This window comes from Rhagoletis zephyria, unplaced genomic scaffold (genome assembly GCF_001687245.7).
Source record: "Rhagoletis zephyria isolate East Lansing unplaced genomic scaffold, Rhagoletis_zephyria_1.1 Rzeph_scaffold_01224, whole genome shotgun sequence".
In the NCBI taxonomy this organism is placed as follows: domain Eukaryota; kingdom Metazoa; phylum Arthropoda; class Insecta; order Diptera; family Tephritidae; genus Rhagoletis; species Rhagoletis zephyria.
In genome coordinates this window covers 75,802-95,865 of record NW_016158308.1, presented here as the reverse complement: position 1 = coordinate 95,865, position 20,064 = coordinate 75,802, and the positions used below count along the sequence as shown (strand labels likewise).

The 20,064-nt window shown below is 32.0% G+C and overlaps 2 protein-coding genes across 2 annotated transcripts in view; one reads left to right on the top strand and one right to left on the bottom strand.

The window, feature by feature from the left end:
* The first annotated feature begins 1,721 nt into the window (after window positions 1-1,721).
* Window positions 1,722-20,064, top strand: part of LOC108363240 (uncharacterized) — a 60,422-nt gene continuing 42,079 nt past the window's right edge. The window contains exon 1 of the mRNA XM_017616534.1: window positions 1,722-2,053. Within this exon, the coding sequence (XP_017472023.1) occupies window positions 1,979-2,053 (75 nt within the window). The 5' untranslated portion in view covers window positions 1,722-1,978. The remainder of the gene's footprint in view (window positions 2,054-20,064) is intronic.
* The window catches only part of LOC108363239 (uncharacterized), a 32,033-nt gene continuing 23,964 nt past the window's right edge, over window positions 11,996-20,064 (bottom strand). The window contains exons 2-4 of the mRNA XM_017616533.1: window positions 13,927-14,095; window positions 13,626-13,864; window positions 11,996-12,277 (exon numbers count right to left, since the gene is read on the bottom strand). Coding sequence (XP_017472022.1) covers window positions 12,170-12,277; window positions 13,626-13,864; window positions 13,927-14,095 — 516 coding nt within the window. The 3' untranslated portion in view covers window positions 11,996-12,169. The remainder of the gene's footprint in view (window positions 12,278-13,625; window positions 13,865-13,926; window positions 14,096-20,064) is intronic.

The following is a 20,064-nucleotide window of genomic DNA, read 5'->3' as shown; positions in this document are numbered from 1 at the left end:
ACTCAAAATTTGAGACATGTGCCCGCGATTTAAAAATAAAAAAATTTTTCACAAAAAAATTCGAAGTTTCTGAAAATTGCCCATATGTATGTATTACTAGAAAAAATATTGTATGGGGGCAAATTCTGTCATGTCCGATATGTCACGTGCGTTATTACCAGGGAACGGATTTTGTGGAAACTGCCTTTTTTTCTGTTAAAGCGATAGAGTATATATTCCATTAAAAATGTCCACGATTTAGCTTTCCCTGATTCCATATACACACATTTGCTTTTGCCTTTATTTGTCTTTTTTAAGATATTTACTTTTTTTGCCTTTTCTACCTTTAATTGTAAAGGGCGCCACTTCTATCAACTCACGTCGAACGCATTGTTTATTACATTCAAGGCTTTTATTCGCGAAAATCGAATGAAAATGCTGCAAGAACACTTCAAAATGCATCTTATGATTCAATGTTACTATAACTATAGAGATTCAAGTTTTATGAGTTAAAAACTCGGATGGAAAAAATAGCAAAGCTTCAAAGTAGAAATTTTTCATATTGAAACTATGTAGTACATAGTTTTTCTCTTTTAACTCGTAAAATAAACATTTCTCAAATAATAGTATTTTTTGATTATTTTTCGTTTTTTTTTCTTTTCTAGTTCCTTTTCCTGCCCATTTCGCTATCTTATTTTGCCTTTTCTAGCCTATTTCGTTATTTTATTTTGCCTTTTTTATATGTTTTTAGGTCCTAAAATGCCGTTCCATGGTTATCACATTTTAATTCAAAATTAAACCAACAACGAATTGCTTCTCATTAAAAAGGAATTAGTTGTAATGGGCCCTAATTTGAATTTATTTAAAGAATGTTTAGGAAAGGAAAACCTCACAGAATTCGCAGAGTTGTTCTTATTTTTACATGTACTTTGAAACCACTTCAGTTTTAGGCACGTGTCCGTTATGATCTCCTTTTCATGGATTTTCTGGACCCCAGTATTCCAATCGCACCTAATTGTTGTCAACCAAATGAGGGTATAAAAGCTACACAACGACAAATTTTTTTATGAGTGACTTCCATTCATTTAACTCTAGAGTCGTATGAATTTTACGTCTGACATCATGGAAACACCCATATGTACATTTTTATTAAACTATGTATAGCTTACTACATACATACATATATATTTCAAAGTTTGTTCAAATATTAGACATGTTCATCAAAGTTTTATCGAACGTTTTATTCAGGACAAAATATGGTCGATTTTTTTTTATAAGAAAATGCACAACANTTTATTAAACTATGTATAGCTTACTACATACATACATATATATTTCAAAGATTGTTCAAATATTAGACATGTTCATCAAAGTTTTATCGAACGTTTTATTCAGGACAAAATATGGTCGATTTTTTTTTATAAGAAAATGCACAACACCGTCAGCAAAACAAAAATTCTAAAGAATAAACTCGAATGTTAAGCATACCAAACATTTTTCTAAAAATTCTGATTGCAAATTTGAAATAACGATGGAACGTTGATGAATTTTCCTAATTTTTGTACAAAGTGGGAAATTAGGGTTTTATAAAAAATGAATGAACAGTAAATAAACAAAAAAAAAATAGTTTAAACCGGCCAAAATGTTGCACAGATATTTTTTTCCATGAGTGTATGTATGTATATACTTGCGTCTTGTATACATTATTCCTCTGCGTAGGTTGTCTCGGTGTATGTGATTCCAAAAATAATTTAGCACTGAGAGAGCGGAAGGTACGCTGTAATTTTGCAGTCAAATATAAAAAAAAATATTCAAAATCACGTACAAAGAACGTTGCAGAAACTAGAAGAACTCGAGCGGGCGCTAAGTGAACACACTACATCGAGCCTAAACGAACATAAAAATATTCTCTGGACATACAAATTATATTGGTGAAATATTTATAATTTTTTTTTTAATTAAACCGAAATATTATTTTATAAAACTAATACGAACGAAAATGGTTTACGAAAGTGGATTTACTACCCGCAGGACCTATACTAGCAGGCCTATCGTTACTTCGTACGCCGTTTCGGTAAGACTTCTGGATTTGTCTATATTTATTGTATGCATTGCTAAGGTGCACATATGATAGGATCAGAATAATAACCGACTTCATCTAAAATGCTTCTATGTTTCAGTTAATGTGTAATATGTGTTTTGGTCATTTTGAGATTTACATACATATATGTGTTTTCAAATATTTGTTCAATTTTAAATAATCAAGCGACTTGACCGAAAATTCTAGCCTAATTCTATTGGAAACGAGTGGCAAAAGAAATCTGCTCTCGGTTAAACTTTTCTTTTAGGTGCATAACCAGCTCAGTTGATATCTACCATGGAACACATGGTTAAATTTATAAATTTTATAAACAAAATCAAAAACTTGTTTAGTTTTACAAAATATTTGCTTACAAATATGAATCAATGAGAATGGGACAAAAATATCCAGATTGCCAGAACTTATTAGCAATTCATTACTATCCGGTTCAGGTTGCTTATTTTTTAACGACCTTACTCAAATCGGCCTAGTTTGTGTAATTAATTTGCTTGTATGTATTTCGTTATCCTACGTAGTGTTCATTTGGTACTCGTTCGCGATAGAATGGGGCTAATAATTTATGTATTGGAGACGTGTGCAAAATATACAAATGTTCTATATATAACACGCAAAGGCCGTTGCAAAAGCTACACTAAAATAATTGATATAAAAAAGCAAATATTTGTTAGCACATTTTTCATTCAACCATCGATGCTAAATAGACAATTTTAGTGCCCCTTTACTAGCTGTATTTTTTGAATATCCACTAATACAATTATTATAAGCCAAGGACATAAGTTATTTTTAGATTGCACTTGAAATTTGAAAGAAAATAGAATACTTTTAGTTGAATCATTTGTCTACAACAACTAGAGGATAATTGAAACAAGTTTGAAAATACTCTAAACTTTTCTACAAAGCTGAAAATAATATCCCAATTCACTATCGGTGACACATTTTTTTTTACTGACAAATTTAAACCTTTTTCATACATTTTTCCGTAATAAAAACTGACGAGAATTTTTCAGAGCAGTAAGAATGTATTTGCATTGAACTGTATCTCGAAACTTTAATCTTTTAACGGATTTTTGGAAAAAGTATATCATTATAAAAGTACTTATAATATTTATACCGGCATAATTTAAAAATTTAAAAATTAATTTCTTCTGAATTATAATAGAAAATGGTATGAAATTTGGCACTATTGTAGAAATATTTACGCTTTATCACACAAAAACAACGATATCTAATTACAAAAAAAAAAAATACGAAATACACCCGAAACAAAACTTAGTCTTGGTTGTAGGTAGGGTCTAGTAAAATATGAAATTATGTTTCTTTTGCTCCTGTACCCTTCGCTTTTATTTTATAAAATGTTATTTTCGTACTTGATGTAGTTATTTATTAAAAGCTAGACTATCTTTCATCATAGGTAGGTTATATAGCTTGAGAAATAATTAGGGGTTTCACAACGGTGCCGTAAGTATCATATTGTTGTATGTCGTAAAATTTAAACGGCTAAAAATATATTTTACTTTTAGTTATAGTATGAATTGTCGTACTGTTAAAAATAGTTGGTTGTGTTTTCAAGTTTTCTAAACATTTATTTAACCTTTTAAAGCTTACGACTTACAACAACACGACGCCGCTGTGATTACCCCAAATATGCTTAAAAACACTTTTATCGAAGTTGATAAATCTGACTTATGACCGGTTTTATACCACAGATACTCCTATGTGCACTGTGGCGACTCGTCGCTGAGCCGACGTTGTGTCCGTGACGAAGTTCTTGCAATTTTCAATGATCTGGCCTTTCACGGTAAAGTTAGTCGCCCAACGGTGATCAATTTCGATATCAAAATTGCCAACGAAATAAATTTTAATGACTTCCTTTTTTCCTTACTTCACTGTCTTGGACAATGATCTGGTTCGGTGTTAAATATGTATCGTTGGTTGAGTGTGTATCGTTGGTCCACATAAATCCAGTATACATAGACTTATTTGAGATGCAATCCTTTAACTGCCTAATCATTGCGGTTGTGGTCATTCTCAAGAATTGTCCTTACTCTGGTAATGCGCCATAAAGTTATGAGCTCAAGGGTTCTGGTGGCTCAGCTAACTGTAGTAATTTGACTTTAACCCCTGCAGAACTAAATCCTGTTGTCTCCGAATAAAAGCTTTACGCATTGTAAAATTAGCAAATTACATCAGATAGACAAATGGTAACTCACAGAAGTTCGATGTACTCAATGGTACGGTACATCTTCTCACTTTACGATGCAGATTGCTTTTGTTTCAGTTATTAAGGAGCTGGTTCGCCTGAGGTTATCCTGCATGAATTTGCGACGTAGGCACTCAAAGCTGTTCATTAACTTGGGCACGTTGCTGAGGATTTTGATGTGCAGTGCTACTTAATCGCCAATCTTTGTAAATTGCGGTTGCTTGAGCCAATGTTTTATACTCTGATCGGCGAATGGTTTACGGACACTCGAAGTACAATGTCGAACAATTCAAACTTTCTTCTAAGCAATCGAACCATATTCGCGAATTCGCCCGAAAACAAACGGTTCGAAGAAAGGGAAACTCATTATAACGCTGATTTTATAATTTTAATCAAATCAAATTTTTTCAAATTTCCTTGGGAGAGACTAACACAACAAAAAAGACAGCTCACATAAAACATCCATTCTAGAGCTATGTTCGGTATTACGGAAGCAACTTTGTTTTATACATATATATATAGATTTTAGTTTTTAAATAGTTCGCAACCCTCTTCAAAATTATTACTTTATTAGATAATGCATTTAAATGCTTTTCATTCCATGAATGCGTTGCAATATTTTACTCGATACATATTTAAGTCACTAATAGGGTTGCCAGATTTTTTATGCGCGAAATCATTACGTTAGACTTTTTAATGCTTAAAAAATCAGTACTTTTCAGTACACTTTTTCAAATCAAAATTATGAAAGTAAGTAACAGATAATACTTTAAAACGCCAGAGTTCTTATTTTTAACACTATTTTGATATATAAATAAAACATAGTTCATAAAAAAATAAAAATTTTATTCATTTTAACATGAGTGTACACATCACTGTTCACAGGAGCCAATAAAATATTTTATACACTGAAAATAAAATCAGCGTAAATATAATGAAAACTTGCATACATTTTACGAAAGTTTTCGTCATTTTGAGCCACGAAAGTTTTCGTTTATTGTACAAAACATACATTCGTACATACTACGTAAATATGAGACATCAGATCTTAGTACATTTTACGAAAGTATTCGTACTATTTACGAACGAATTTCGTACTACTTACTAAAGAATTTCGTACTATTTCTTTATTTTGTTACGAAATTTTTGTAAAATGCACAAAATAGTTCGTATATTTAACGAAATTATTTTCCTAAAAACTGCGGTTGTTTCGTAGAACTTCCGATTGCTTTCATTCACTACACTGTAAAAAACATAAGACGAATTATAACACAACACTTTTATTTTGCTTTTATTCCTAATTTTAAGCGTTTTTCTTTAACAAAATGTTTCGCAATGTTTTTATGTGGAGGTACTTGGCAGATTCGCAGCTTCTTCGATGTTTGTTTCCTTTCTCGACTATAAATTAAAGGAAAATTGTAAGGCGTCTGAAGGCAAGTTTCAGTGAAAAATCGTACATGTACTTACTTAAAATTTCATTAAGTAGTGCGTCTGTTCCTGGCTTGGGCTTGCCGTTGATAGTTAACTGATGAAATTGCCTATTTATGAAGTCCCACATTGCAGAGCAAGGCTCAGCGTGGGCGATGTTAAAAACATTGTATGCTTAAAAGCATTTATCCACAGCTTTAACATTTAATTTTATATCGTATTTTTATCCAGCAAAAGCTTCTTAAAACTTTTAAAATTATATTATACGTCTCACAGTAGCCAACCAGTATTTTCGCAATGACACGCAGTACATAAAAACATTATGAAATATTAAACTGACGGTAATTTAATATATTGTACGAAAATATTCGTTGTTGTACGAATTTAAAAAAAATGTTTCTGCATTTGTTCTTTGTTCGAAAGTATTAAGTAAATTGTACGAATACAGAATTGTAGATTTCGTAAATTTTGAAACCATACGTAAATATTACGAATACCTTCGTACAAGATACAAAATTATTCGTACAGAGATTTGTTCAGTAATTTACGGATGTGTTTCGTAAAATAAACGAAAGATTTCGTAAATTGTACTGAAAAAAGGCTTTACGAAAGTCCTTTCGTTATATTTACGAATGGTTCGTAAAATCTTGTTTCGTTGTGAAAAATGTGTTCGTATTATGAACGAAAGTTTCGTACATTGCAATGCATTGTACAAAAACCAAGACTACGAAAATTTTTCGGAGCACATTTACGAAATTGTATTTTCAGTGTACTTATGACATTCTTGAATAGCAATAATGAGATAGTTTCCATTTTCAGTAGTTAAATAGTCAAATAATTTTATACATTTAATTTTAAATTACTTTTACCACTCTATTCTAACAGAGTCACAAAACTTAGTTCATCACTGTTGTGATTTCAAGTGCGCCGAGAAATCTGTCACAAAAAATTCGATTTTGAGTGCTAGAAAAATACACAAAAATATAAAAAATTGAATTGAAGTGGCATATTTTTTGAGCAGCAAGCTTTGAGGCGCGGTAGAAATCACAGAAGTGATGGGCTAAAGTTTGTGACTTTGTTAGAATACGGCTGTTAATTTGAAGTGCACTTTAAAAAATTTTATTTAGAAGCCGGTTTCTCTCTTCGAGCCAGGAAGCAAATTTTATGCTTAAGATTCTCTGTTGCTTCGTTTGAGTGTGGTATTGAAAGAAAGAAAATTACATATTTTTTCAAGCTGTGGAAAATGGAAAGACTCTAAAAAGAGTATTTAACCCTATGTCTTGTATGCACAACTCTTTTACAATGTCAGTAAATTGAGAAAAAAAATTGTAAAGCTGAATTTACATGAGGCGATTTTCTAGGCGATTCAGCATTGCTCAAGGAAAATCGCTAGTGCAAATGGTAATTCAAAAATCGCTTCCCTCAAGGTAGACAGCAAGTCAACTTTTGCAGGCGATCATCGCCTGTCAAAAATGGCTTCATCAAAAGGCAGCCTACGTTATAGGCAAAAACCATTCGAATATTCAAATTTGCTGTTATTAAACTGAAAGATATTTTCGAGATAACTAACAACACTCGCCAAAAAACGTCAGCCTTCTTTTTAAATAATTTGAGGTTCATCATATTATCGCAACTGGTGCGTAACGACCCGGCGATGTGCCCATAAAACGATTGATCTTTTTGTTGTATTAATTTCTTGGGCATATCAAACATTATCTGAAACATGTCAACTATAATTAAATAATTTTCTTCTTACTTTCTACAGTGTAGTTTAAACAAATTCCAACGTTATGTAAAAACCGTAAGACAATCCTAAAGTATTTTGTTTGAATTGAAAATTCAGTACAAATCAGTACAAATTTTCAAAAATCAGGACATTAGCGTACTGATTGAAGAAATGAATAAAATCAGTACAAGAGTTGAAAAATCAGTACTGTACTAATAAAATTAGTACGTCTGGCAACCGTAGTCACTAAAAATTTAAGCAGGTGGCAACCGGTGAAGCTGTCCTTCAAGATGGTGTTTTAATCATTCAATTTAATAGAGTATCATGCAAGATATGGAGCTTTATTGACCAGATACAGTGGTTTCAGCTTTTTAAAACCCTTGTTTTTTAATAATTAACTAAATATGAACAACGTGAATATTTTTCGCATGTACGTAAGCTTCTCCCCTTCAAAATGAGATTCATTCATTAAATTTGTCTAAATATTAAAGGAGATATTTTTGGTAGCAGAAAAATACCTTTTAGAAATAAGAATATACCCTGTAGGGAAAAAACGAACTAGTGAACCAGATTTCTAGTTGAGTACTAGTTCTTTTTCGCCAAAAACGTACCAGTCCGATAGTAACTAGTTCCGCACCAGTCCAAAAGCAGTGAAATGTGGTACTTTCACTAAACTATTTTATTTGTAATTTTAAAAGCAGGGAAGGTAATCATTATGAGTAAAATAATTTAAATCAGCATTTAGTCATTATTTTATGAATTATTATTGAGTTTTATTTTTTCGCTGAAACGGAAATTATTATTATTTGATTCTTATTTTTGGGATTACAAATAATGATTATTTTATGATTTTTATTTTTTCGCGCAGAGATTATCATTAATTTTGAGTTTTATTTTTCCACTTAAAAATAATGATAATTTATAAAATTGAAAAGGCCATACAGACACAACGTACTGAAATTTTGACCTGAAAAGTTTGGGTCTTATTCCTTTTATAAGGGTGCGGCTACCTCTCAAAAGGATACGTCGGTAATCACGCTGGAATAGTTTTTGAGTTGCTTAATAATCATTATACTTAGTGAATCTATAAACAAAGGCCAAGATCCTGAAGGACAATTGAGAAAGGCAATGCAGTTGCAGAAAAAGAGGCATTTAAAAAAAACTGTCAAAATAATTACCACTTTCTCACTAGATTTTATTTAAAAACCAGAGCTACCTTTTTTTAAGAGAAGAAAAATTAATTTTTTTTATGCAATCCAGTACAGCGACCTTAATACAGTCAGTCAGTAAAGTTTACGTACAACGAATTTTTTACAATACGGGCAACTATTTTTTTAATATTTTAGTTTTCGGTAATTTTTTATAAAAATATGGTCAATTCTACAACAAAATCCCCAAAAATCAGAGTTCCAAACCTTGTGCAAAATTTAAGAAAATTCTGCAAAATTTCATTAAAATAATTCACTTTCTATTTACGCTCTCTAGAAAAAGTTTTTTAGCCCATTCAATTTTAGTATAATGAAGTGCAAGTGTGAGGAAGCTAGGACTTACCAAACAAAAAAAAAAAAATTGCTAAATATCAATGGTAAGTCCTAGCTACCTCAAACTTGCACTTTGTTATACTAAAATTGAATTTGCTAAAAAACGGCATACTTAACTTTTTTCTAAAAAGAGTGTAAATTGCAATATTTGGATGGAAATTTGCGGAGTTTTCTTTAATTTTGCATAAGGTTTGGAACTCTGATTTTTGGGGTTTTTGGTGTAGAATTAACCATATTTTTATAAAAAATTAGGGAAAAATAAAATATTTAAAAAATAGTTGCCGGTATTGTAAAAACTTCACTGTACCTAAACTTTATTGACTGACTGTATATCTTATTTAAGTTAAGTACGACAAAAACTTTCGAAGTACTTCATATACATATAAGCTTAAAAAGAACTGAATTTACATACTTAAAAATCGATATGCTTAAATTTAGACAATTAAGAATGAACTAATATTTTTACTTTTAAGCAGAACGCACTTTTGTTTTTTACTTACTACTTAAGTTTAATACTACTACTACTACTAATGTGGTTTATAAATTTTTAATAAATGCGTTTAAACATTTGTGATGGTATTGTCCTTCCTTCAACCGATCGTATTTAATATAAAAGGGAAATGTTTCGACAAGCCTGATTAGAAATATAGATCTAAGGTGACGAATTTATAACAGGTTGGGAACTATAAAAAATGGATGCAGATCGAACAAGATCTCATCTGTCGAATTCGGAACTGGTTCGGAACTATAGAAAAATGGATGCAAAACGAACTAAATCTTATCTGTCGAATTTAGAACTCATTCGGAACTAGAGCCAAAGGGTTGCAACGGGGGACAATTGACACTTCCTAGGACATCGCAATGTTAAATTCGCCAGTCGCTAGCATGCAAAAGAGAATTAACGCGTACTAGTCATGGTTCCAAACGCACTAGAACCGAACCAGTTCCGCACTAGTTCGTTTCCCTACAGGATAGATATAATTAGACCCTCTGAAAACATTTTAACCGTTTTTTTTCATAAAGAATTGTAAGCTTAAGATTTTACGACGGTAACAAGTCTTCTGAATACCCTAATTGTTAAAGGGGCTCATAAATAAATAAATAAAAAAATCGCATATTTTTGCATCACTGCTTCTTCATGGTAGCATGGTAGTGAATAACACCAAAAAAATATGGTGAAAAAATAAAATTATTGCAAGACCAATTAACTACAAGAGTGTTTAATTTCGTACCGTTTATCTGTTGTAGTTCAGAAGAAATTTATTTTTCAATTTTTTCGTACTTTAAAATGTAACTGTCAGTAACTTACATATATGTATATGAAATTTTTCTATGCCAAAATACTTTAAAGTGATATACTTTTTTCAACGATCCGTCACTTGGAGAAATTTTCGTATAGTTCACGAGGGCACACTCATTTACAAACGGCTATCGGTATAAATAATGATTTATGAATACCGCTTAAAGAAGTTACTGCAAGACATTGTATTGCAAATATTAAAAATTATAAATACAAATAAAACATTAAAGACTTTGCAAACATTAAATTTTTCGAACTTACAAACATATGTATTATAGACAAATGAATGTACCTATGTACATTGGGGCGGTTCAATTTGTATGGAAGATTTTCCATGTAATTCGAAGCAAATTTGACGAGGAAACCATGGGTGTAAACTCAATTTGGAGTTTGCCAAATTGCGAAAATAGGTTTCTTAGCATTTTGCTTTAGTGTCGTAAGGAAGTGCTAAAATTTTGTATAGAAACATGCAATAAGGGTTTTTTCCTTATGAATATTCCATTTCTGCACTTATATTTTTCTAAAAACTTCAAATTGATTTTAGACCCATGGTTTCTTCGGCAAATTTGTTAAGAATTACACGGAGAATCCACCTATGCTACATGCGCATAGTAAAAAAAATGTACCCGCCCTATTGTATATACATACATATATAAATATCGTCGTTTAAAGTGCAAAATCGCGTATCAACAAAATGCAAAACCGCGTATCAGCAAAATGAAAAACCGCGTATGTGAAGTTGTAGAAATTATTTTTTAGAGCGTAAAAACACTCATATTTCAAAATGGTTTTCTTTTTTATAAAGCAATCGCATATCTGCCTAGTATATTTCAGGACGAATGGATAAGGATTGAGCCAAGAGCTTGTGTGAGCAAATCCAATTTTTGACAGCCAATGTCAGTTACGCGGTTTTCCAGAATCACGATACGCGGTTTTGTACTTTAAACGACGTTATGTATGTACATACAAATATAGTCAAAATATTCATTGTAAAAGTAAGTATAAACTATGTATTTATAAGAGGTAAAGAATATTCAAATTTTGTTTTTACTCGATACAACGATACAACATATGTACATACTACGGATGTTGCAAATGTGAAATTTTAGACATCCGCGGATGCGAATGCGGTTGTCAAGTATTTTTATGCTTTTTCATATGTAATTAAAAAAGTATATGTATACAAAGCATGCACAGCGGTGACAACACATACACACATACATGGTACATGCCCAGTAGAAATTTTAAGCATACGACATCGCTTTTGGTGGCATGAACATGCGGCTATGCATACATGCCAGTATAAATGAACCTTCATTTCCATTTAACACGCGTGGTTTCTCAGAGCGTATGCGTACTCTAACCAGACACTTGTACTATCACTGCATGCACATAGCTGTATTAATGTTACAAACACGCAAAAGCACTAGTACAACATGCATCCAAAAGCACAGAAAATTACAAATGCTGCATTGATGGAACAGTATTGGTGCTACATTGATGGACCAGCATTGGTGCTGCATTGATGGTGCAGCACTGGTGCTGCATTGATGGTACAGCACTCGTGCTGCATTGATAGTACAGTACTGGTGCTGCAATAATACAATAGCTGTAAAAATTTTAAATTTTTCCTCGCATAAAAATAAACCTTTTATAACGTACAAATTAAATTTCAAATTTAGTTCTTTAATATTATTAATAGAAATTAATAGCAAATAACTATTATACAGTAGATTTTTCTTTATTCTTGGCGGCGGTTTTGTAAACTTTGTTTTTTGCCTTTCTTTACCTTTTCGTATTTCCGTTTCGAAATCGGGAAAAGACATCTCTTTCTTCTTTATAGCTTCCGCAAAAAAGAACGAGTTACACTTTTCTAAACTTTAATAATTTCAATTCAATTTACCAAACACCAGTTAATGTCTAGCAACAGTTGCTCCGTTAAGAGTATAGGAATACATTTGGCAATTTCGTCTCTTCCCAGGTGCATCTTTAGGTATGCCAGCTGTAAGTTAATATTAAGGAAACAATAAACACACATACACATAATAATTTTTTTTGCGTTGATTTTTAATAGAAATATATGGCATATAAATTAATGATTCAAAGTTTTGAAATAAAATTTGTTAGAAACTTTTTGAGGATGCAGTTTTGTAGCTTACTCAATTTCAGTACAATAAAGTGCCAGTTTTGAGTGGCTATAAATTACCGTTGATTTTTAAGAATTTTTTTTACTAACGCTCTTCGGTATTTTTTCCCATAAAAAAATTATCACGCATCCGTTATATGGAGAAAATGAGTAACATCAGCAAAAAAAATTCTTAAAAATCAACGGTAGTTCATAGCCACTCAAAACTTGCACTTTATTATACTGAAATTGAGTGAGCTATAAAACTGCATACTCAAAAAATTTCTAACAAATTTTATTTCAAAGCTGAAAATTTTGGTGAAAATTTATCGAATTTTCCTAAATTTTCTAAAAACTTTGAATCATTACCTAATTTATATGCCATATATTTCTATTAAAAATTAACGAAAAAAATATATTACGAAAAACATTGCAAATATTTAAAAAAGACACTGTACAGAAACATAGTCTGGTGAGTGTATGTATATTACACTGTGTAAAATCCAACGACAATTTTGTTATTTTAGTCCCATAAGAAAATTTCGTTTTTAGTCACAAAAAAATTATTGTGGAACAATTTTGGCCTCTATTTTAATTTTTCAGTTGGCGATCAGAAATATGAGAATTTTTAATGAAAAAAACATATTTTTCGTTTTCATTAAAAGTTCTCATTTCCAAGCCATAACTGGATAATCAAGGTATAGGGCTGAAGTTTCGCCACAATTATATTCATTACAACGTTGCCACAATATTTTTAATTAAAAAACCCGCTTTAATCTCAATAAAAAATTTTAATATGTTTGTTATTAGGCAACAAATAACAAGACAATAGGTAAAGTCACTTAATTTTGTATGGGAAATCCGGTTTATTTACGGAGTTTACGTGGTTATGCGGCATTTACACGTTTAGATGAATACCCGTAATATATAATTTACAACATGATAAAAATATAGTAAGGTAGAACCGCTGAGAGTCACTTTTAAAATTCTTGACGTTTCCGAACAATTTAATTTTTAAATTTACTCACAAACTCACACACACATTTTCATTTTCAACCTCAAGCAACAACAATTTCGAACAATTTCAATCTTTTATTTTCACTTTTATATTTAAAATGTTGGCAAACTTCAAAAAAAAATCATTGCGGACAAATTGAGAGAACGGTTCTACCTTACTATATTTTTATCATGATTTACAATATAGAGCCTTGAAGTTATTACTTACCATCTCTCCTTTAGGATAATTCTCTAAATTTGCTTCCACATTCTTTATTTCCTCAACCGATCCGAACGGAATAATTTTAAAGTCAACTGAATCCGGAAAACACTGTGCTGCAATTCTCTTTATCAACAGGTCTTGTTTCTTCGCTTGTTGGTAAAAAATTTCATTTTGTTCCATCAGTTCCTTATGTCTCGCCTCACTCTTTTCCCCTTCTTCATCCATCTTTCGTTTCAAAGTAGCAACTGAAAAGTATCCGTATTTAGTAATTTTTATACGTGCATATGTATGTACAATAAAAAAGTACCTTCTGTTAATAAATTTGCTGCTGTTTGGTTCGGTGCTCCGCTAATGCCGGAATTATATTGCGACCAATTCCGAAAAGGAGTAAGAACATTTTCGTCATTGTGTTCTTGCATTGGTGTTACCTTGTACGGTGATGTTGGTGAAAATAGTTGATGTTGTGACATCTTTGCCTATATTAAAATTACACAAATATAACGCGTGTCAACATTGAAAGCACACCCTATATTGACAATCTTGTCCTTCATCATACTAAAATTGAATGGGCTAAAAAACTGCATACCCACTTAAAATCTTTATAAGAAATCGATTTTTTTTTTGTTAAAGAATAAACTATATTTTGGATAAAGAATTACTAAAAAAAATATTGTTAAAAGTTTTCAGGGTTGAGCTTATAATTTTGACACGATGTGTTTGTTATTTAAAAAAATATATTTATTTTACGAAAAACTTTAAAATACCTTTAAATATGGCAATGGTGTAGTATGGGAACGACCACAAATTTTTCGTGGTACGGAAGGTATACAATTTTGCAATGGATATCTGATATCTTAAAATTTTCTTCCACACCCAATAAGTTATCCACAAGGCTAATACCAAGTTCTTTGTACGACTCAAAAGTACACTCGAAAAAATTTGATACATTCAAAAACTTAGATCTAATAATGAATTCTCCGTCAATGGTTTTTAAAAATCCTTTCACTTTAATTGGTTCAAGAGATTTCAAGTAGCAGATATTATCAGGAGTTCTATCGCTTAGATGAAATATATCGTAGCTGTAAGTACGATAAATTGATGAAGATGTTGTAGCAGATCGTTGCTTTGTCAAATTTTTGAATTTATGTTTTGCATCAAATGTTGTTTTTTTTGTTCTACTTCTGTCTAATATTTTATTGTTTATTTGCGTGAGGATTTTAGATGGCCGTCGAATATCTTTTTTTATTATGTGTAAATGATTCTCGAATTTGTAGGGTGAGAAATTGTTGACGTCCCCAAAAGCTTCAACACAATCTGCAAATGCAATAAATTATGCACATTATAGGTGAGCCTATCCTCACCGTATATAGCAGAATAGTCGCTAACAAAACATTGCAATATTTTTTGAACGGTGTCTAAATTCCTTGTGCAGTTTGGCGGGTACGAAATCATCCTATAGGAACAATGTAGCAGCAAGAAGTGGTAGTGCAAATCTATATCCAACAATTCTTTGAATAGCACGACACCTGTGTACATCAGAATTTGTCGAAACTCTGTTGCTTTCCATCTTAACAATTCATTGAAAGACGTTGGTTTCCTACAGAATTCCACAGGAATATATTTCCCCATTCTTATGAAACGATTATCCATGACCAGCTTTTCTTCTGCAGATAATTTTCTTTTGGAATGTTTATCTTTCCAAATTAACGTCATATCTTTTTACACACCCCAAGGTCTATTAGGTGCATGACATCAAGTGGGAATTGCGAAACCATTCCCACATTTATTTGTTCCAAAATATGACTACCCTTATTTCGGAAGCCAGCCTGGTGATAAAACGGATTAGCCCTATTACAGTGGTCAAGATGGGTTCGTTTTCCAACTATGCTACTGCTGTACACCAGTCTCTTGTAAATTCTCCTGCCTTTCTGCACGCACTTCGAACAACCATCATATGAAGTATGACCCACAATCCCGGTAAGAAAAGATCGTGCTGGAGTATCGACGGTAAACAATCTTATTTTCAAATCAATCCTACGCTCGCTTAAAATAAGCCCCGTAGTTTGAATATTTAGCATTTCTTCCACAAAAGGTTTTAAATACTTATTCACATCTTCTGGCTTTTTATTACCGGCATAAACACCTATTAAAAAGGGCTGAATGCTAGGTTCTTCTGACACTGCGCCTAAAATTGGCCATAAATTCATAGACGAACTTTTAAAAAGGGGCAAACCATCAATACCAACATCAATATGCATTGTGGTCAAGTTTTCTACATTGACTTCAAGAAGCTCAATTGCCTTCGCAATGCCAAAATGAAGATATTGACCTGGAGGTAAATCAATGATTTCAACAGTTGGCTTTTTTCTGTTTACTAAAGATGCGTACGACTAGGGCACACCTACACCTTCTTGTTTCAAAATTTTCAAGAGATATTCACATGAATAGGAGCGTTCCTTATCTCCCAGAAATAGTCAGAAAAAGTCCGAAGTAGTCAGATTTAGTCCAAAAAGCGTTCCTTAACTCGGAAATGACAGCAAAAATGAGAGAGCAACACTCGGTGAGAGTGACTCTCATCAGTCCGAAGTAGTCAGATTTAGTCAGAAGAATTTTTTCTGGCAAAATTCTGAAAAGTGTCAAACTCAACTGAATTTAAATTAACGGAAATTAAAGAATACGCCAAAAGTGAGAATAGTCTAAAAAGTAAAAAAAAGAATTGAAATGTGAAGGAGGCTAAAAATAATTGATATAGTAAGTTTTTATTGTGCTTGTGCTTGTGTGAATGTGTTTTGTACATACATTTCCATTCTTATTTGACGTTAGCTTTGTTGTTGCAATTCTTTGGACTACAAATTTGGTTTTTTGCGTTCCTTTACTTTTCCTGTTATTCTCTTTTAGTGAGCACATTTTGCTTACGCTCTGGCATTTTGACACTTTTCAGATTTTAGTCCAAAAAGATAAGGAATGAAACCAATGACGGGATATATTACACTCAATTGCCTATTTGGACAATTTTTCTTTAATTGACATATTTACTGCCTCACTATGCATATCAGTGATCGGACTTCTACCACATTGTGGTAGATCTGCCACTTTTTTGAGCATCTACCACATCTACCACACAAGGTCTGAAATCTACCACATATTCGCGTTTTTGAGTAGTTTTATTTTTGCTTGACATAATTTTCTTGATTTTAAGAGAAAAAATTGTCCAACACTAAACACTATATGGTAACAAGCATGATACAAATATTTATAAGGTACAATCGCTGAGAGCCAACTTTAGGAATTTTGACGTTTGCTAGCATTTTTGAAATTTTCTCTCGCCGCCATTTCATTTGTTTGTTTTTATTTTCACTCAAACCAAATAAATATATTTCTGTCGAAACAACAAAATTTGAATGTACATACATACATATGTATGTATGTAAATAAATAAATGTAAGAAATTGTGTGTAAGGGCCTTCTGCCCGCATGTTAAAGCGAAGATTTTGGCATACATTTGAAGATATTGTACCTTAAAGGCACTGTACTGTTCCAAAGAACTACATATCTTGTGCTTATATTAAGTCAAGTGATGTGGCAAAGTATAAGCCGAGCATACATAAGGGCAATACGGCAAAACCCTTTTCATAACACCACAAACCTCGGTCCTTCATACGGTAATTCCGGGAACTANGCAAAACCCTTTTCATAACACCACAAACCTCGGTCCTTCATACGGTAATTGCGGGAACTAAAAACAACTTGATATTGCTTTGCTTGCAGAGGACAACGGAATTTTCGCAGCCTTTAGAGCAACTCATTTTTCTGCTCTAAATTTTTAAATTGTTTCCCACATTTGAATAAAAAAAATTCAAATCATAAAATTTCATTTGTTTCTTTTGAATTTATTTGACATTTAAACCATTTCGAGAGAGTTTAATCAAAATGCTAGCACACGTCAAAAAAACCTAATGGCGGACGAATTGAGCGAGCGGTTTTACCTTTAAATATTTGTATCATGGTAACAAGTATGATATAATACAAGATTCCACATTCCCGGCGACGATGAAATTTCTCAAGCAAAGTAAACAAATCCGAATGGGAGAATAAAATAAAATGTAAAATAGTAAATTTTCTCAGTAATCAATTTTTCGACAGGAAACGCGGTTTTATTGTGTTAAATTGCAAAATAAATAAGTTATAAAAAGAATTAATAGCGAAAATGTTAAAAACGGCGATTTTTGTGAAAGTATTAGCAGATTTAAGTGCATCTAAAGTTTCTAAGGCGTTGTTTACTTTTACTTGAGGATTGACAAAATCGGCAAATCCCAGTTAGCTGTTTCTGGAACGTGCCACATTTGTTCGCTACTTCGTGATGTGATAAAAAGAAAAGCTGACAGCACTCCGCAAGGTTGCATAAATCTCTTAAAATATGTTCGAAAAAATACCCTAATATGGAAGGAACTGCTTTACACTGCCAAGGAGAAAAATTGCCAAAACTCAACACAATTTTTAGCAACTTCAATCTTGCACTTTATTATACTAAAATTAAATTTTTTTAGAGTCTAATTAATAAGTTTGCCATTTAGGTCAAACCCTGCAGAATTTTTTAAATTTTTGTAAAAATTTTGATCCAAACCCAGAGATTTAGCACATTTTTTTGAAATCTACCACATTTTTTTCCAAATTCTACGACACAGAATTTTTGTAAAGTCCGATCACTGATGCATATCACTGACACTAGGAAATTATATTATATCACACAACACGATCGTCCACTAAAAATTTTGCACAATACTGAAAATATTATCGCGCAACACGTCCGTTTACAAAAAGTTTTGCACAAGAATGACAAAAATTGTGCGATGCTGTATCATAGTCAAATTTATCAGGAAATGTACTTAAACAACAACAACGTATGTTCGCTGACTGAAAATATTACAAAAATTGTGTGATGCTGTATCGTAGTCAAATTTATCAGGAAACGTACTTAAACAACTACAACGGACGTTCGCTGACTAAAAATATTACAAAAATTGTACGATGCTGTATAGTAGTCAAATTTAGCAGGAAATATACTTACTTCAACAACAACTCGCTTACAGTTCGTCTGAATTTGACTTAATTTTTGGAAATTCATGACCCTTCATGAATATTTCACACTTTCTTATACAGCATGCTAACTTCACGGATGCATACAACCAATTTCTACTGGGTGTTTATCTGTACAAATCCACTAATCGCGCGATGCGATGTTGTTTCAAACTAACATTTGAAAACACATTAGGGCTATTCGCGATTCGCTGCATAAGAGCTGACAAATTTATGCAATTGCAGAAGTATGCCATGGATTGTGAGCGACCTTTATTAAACTGTCATGGTAAACCTTTTTTAATCAGCTGATAGAAATATCAACCACAGTTGCAATGCATAGCATTTTTATGCTATGGATTTTTGGTATTGCAAATTTGTCAAGCCATGACAAATGCAAATGCGTGTATTTTGTTTGTGTATTGCAAATAATTTGCAATACAAATTTGCAATGCAATGATGCGGTTGTTTGTAACAGGCAAAACTAATCGAGACAGATATGTATAGACAAATGTATACATAAATAATCAGAATGAAAAGAGTCTGTGTACACGATAATTCGAGTAAAAATTGAGATATCTTAACGAAACTTGGTATGTGACTTCTTTTGAGCTTAGGACGGATGGTGTTGAAAATGGGCAAAATCGGACGATAACCACGCCTACCTCCCATATAACGGTAGTTTTCAGAAATACGTAAACTGCGATATTTTAGTAACTACAGAAGCTTACTCACTCAAAATTGATATGTACAATCATTTTTAGGCGAAAAATAAGAATATAATTAATTTTTGGAAAATGGGCGTAGGTACGCCCACTTATGATTACATGTGTATACAGGGGCGCACCCAGGAATATATTTTAGGGGGGATTTTATATTTCTGAATATATATCGCCGGAAAATACTGAAAATTTGCTTCAGATAATACGCTCTTTAAAATACATTCATGCAAGTTTTATGTACAGTATGTAATAAATAAATAAACGTTTTAAAATCCATAAACTGCACTTTATTTACNAGGAGGTTATCAATACGCCGGAATACATAACTTTTGACCACGTGAACCGATTTCAATAATCCTTTTTTTATTGGAAAGATGGTACCTCAAGGGTCGTCCCGTAATTTGGTTTAGAGATCCGATGATTGGATCATGAAGAAATTAACGGTACCCCTAAATTTGAAGTCGGTTGTGTTCTTTCCTTAAAAACTACTTGTTTAATAAAAAGTTATAAACTCAAGAGGCGCTCAACTTTTAAAAGTACCTAATACAAAAATTTAAAAGAGTAAGTAAAAATAAATTTATTGATTCCATAAATTTTTGCACTTTTATGTTCATTTTTTCGATTTCTGGTTTCTGGTTTTCGATAGA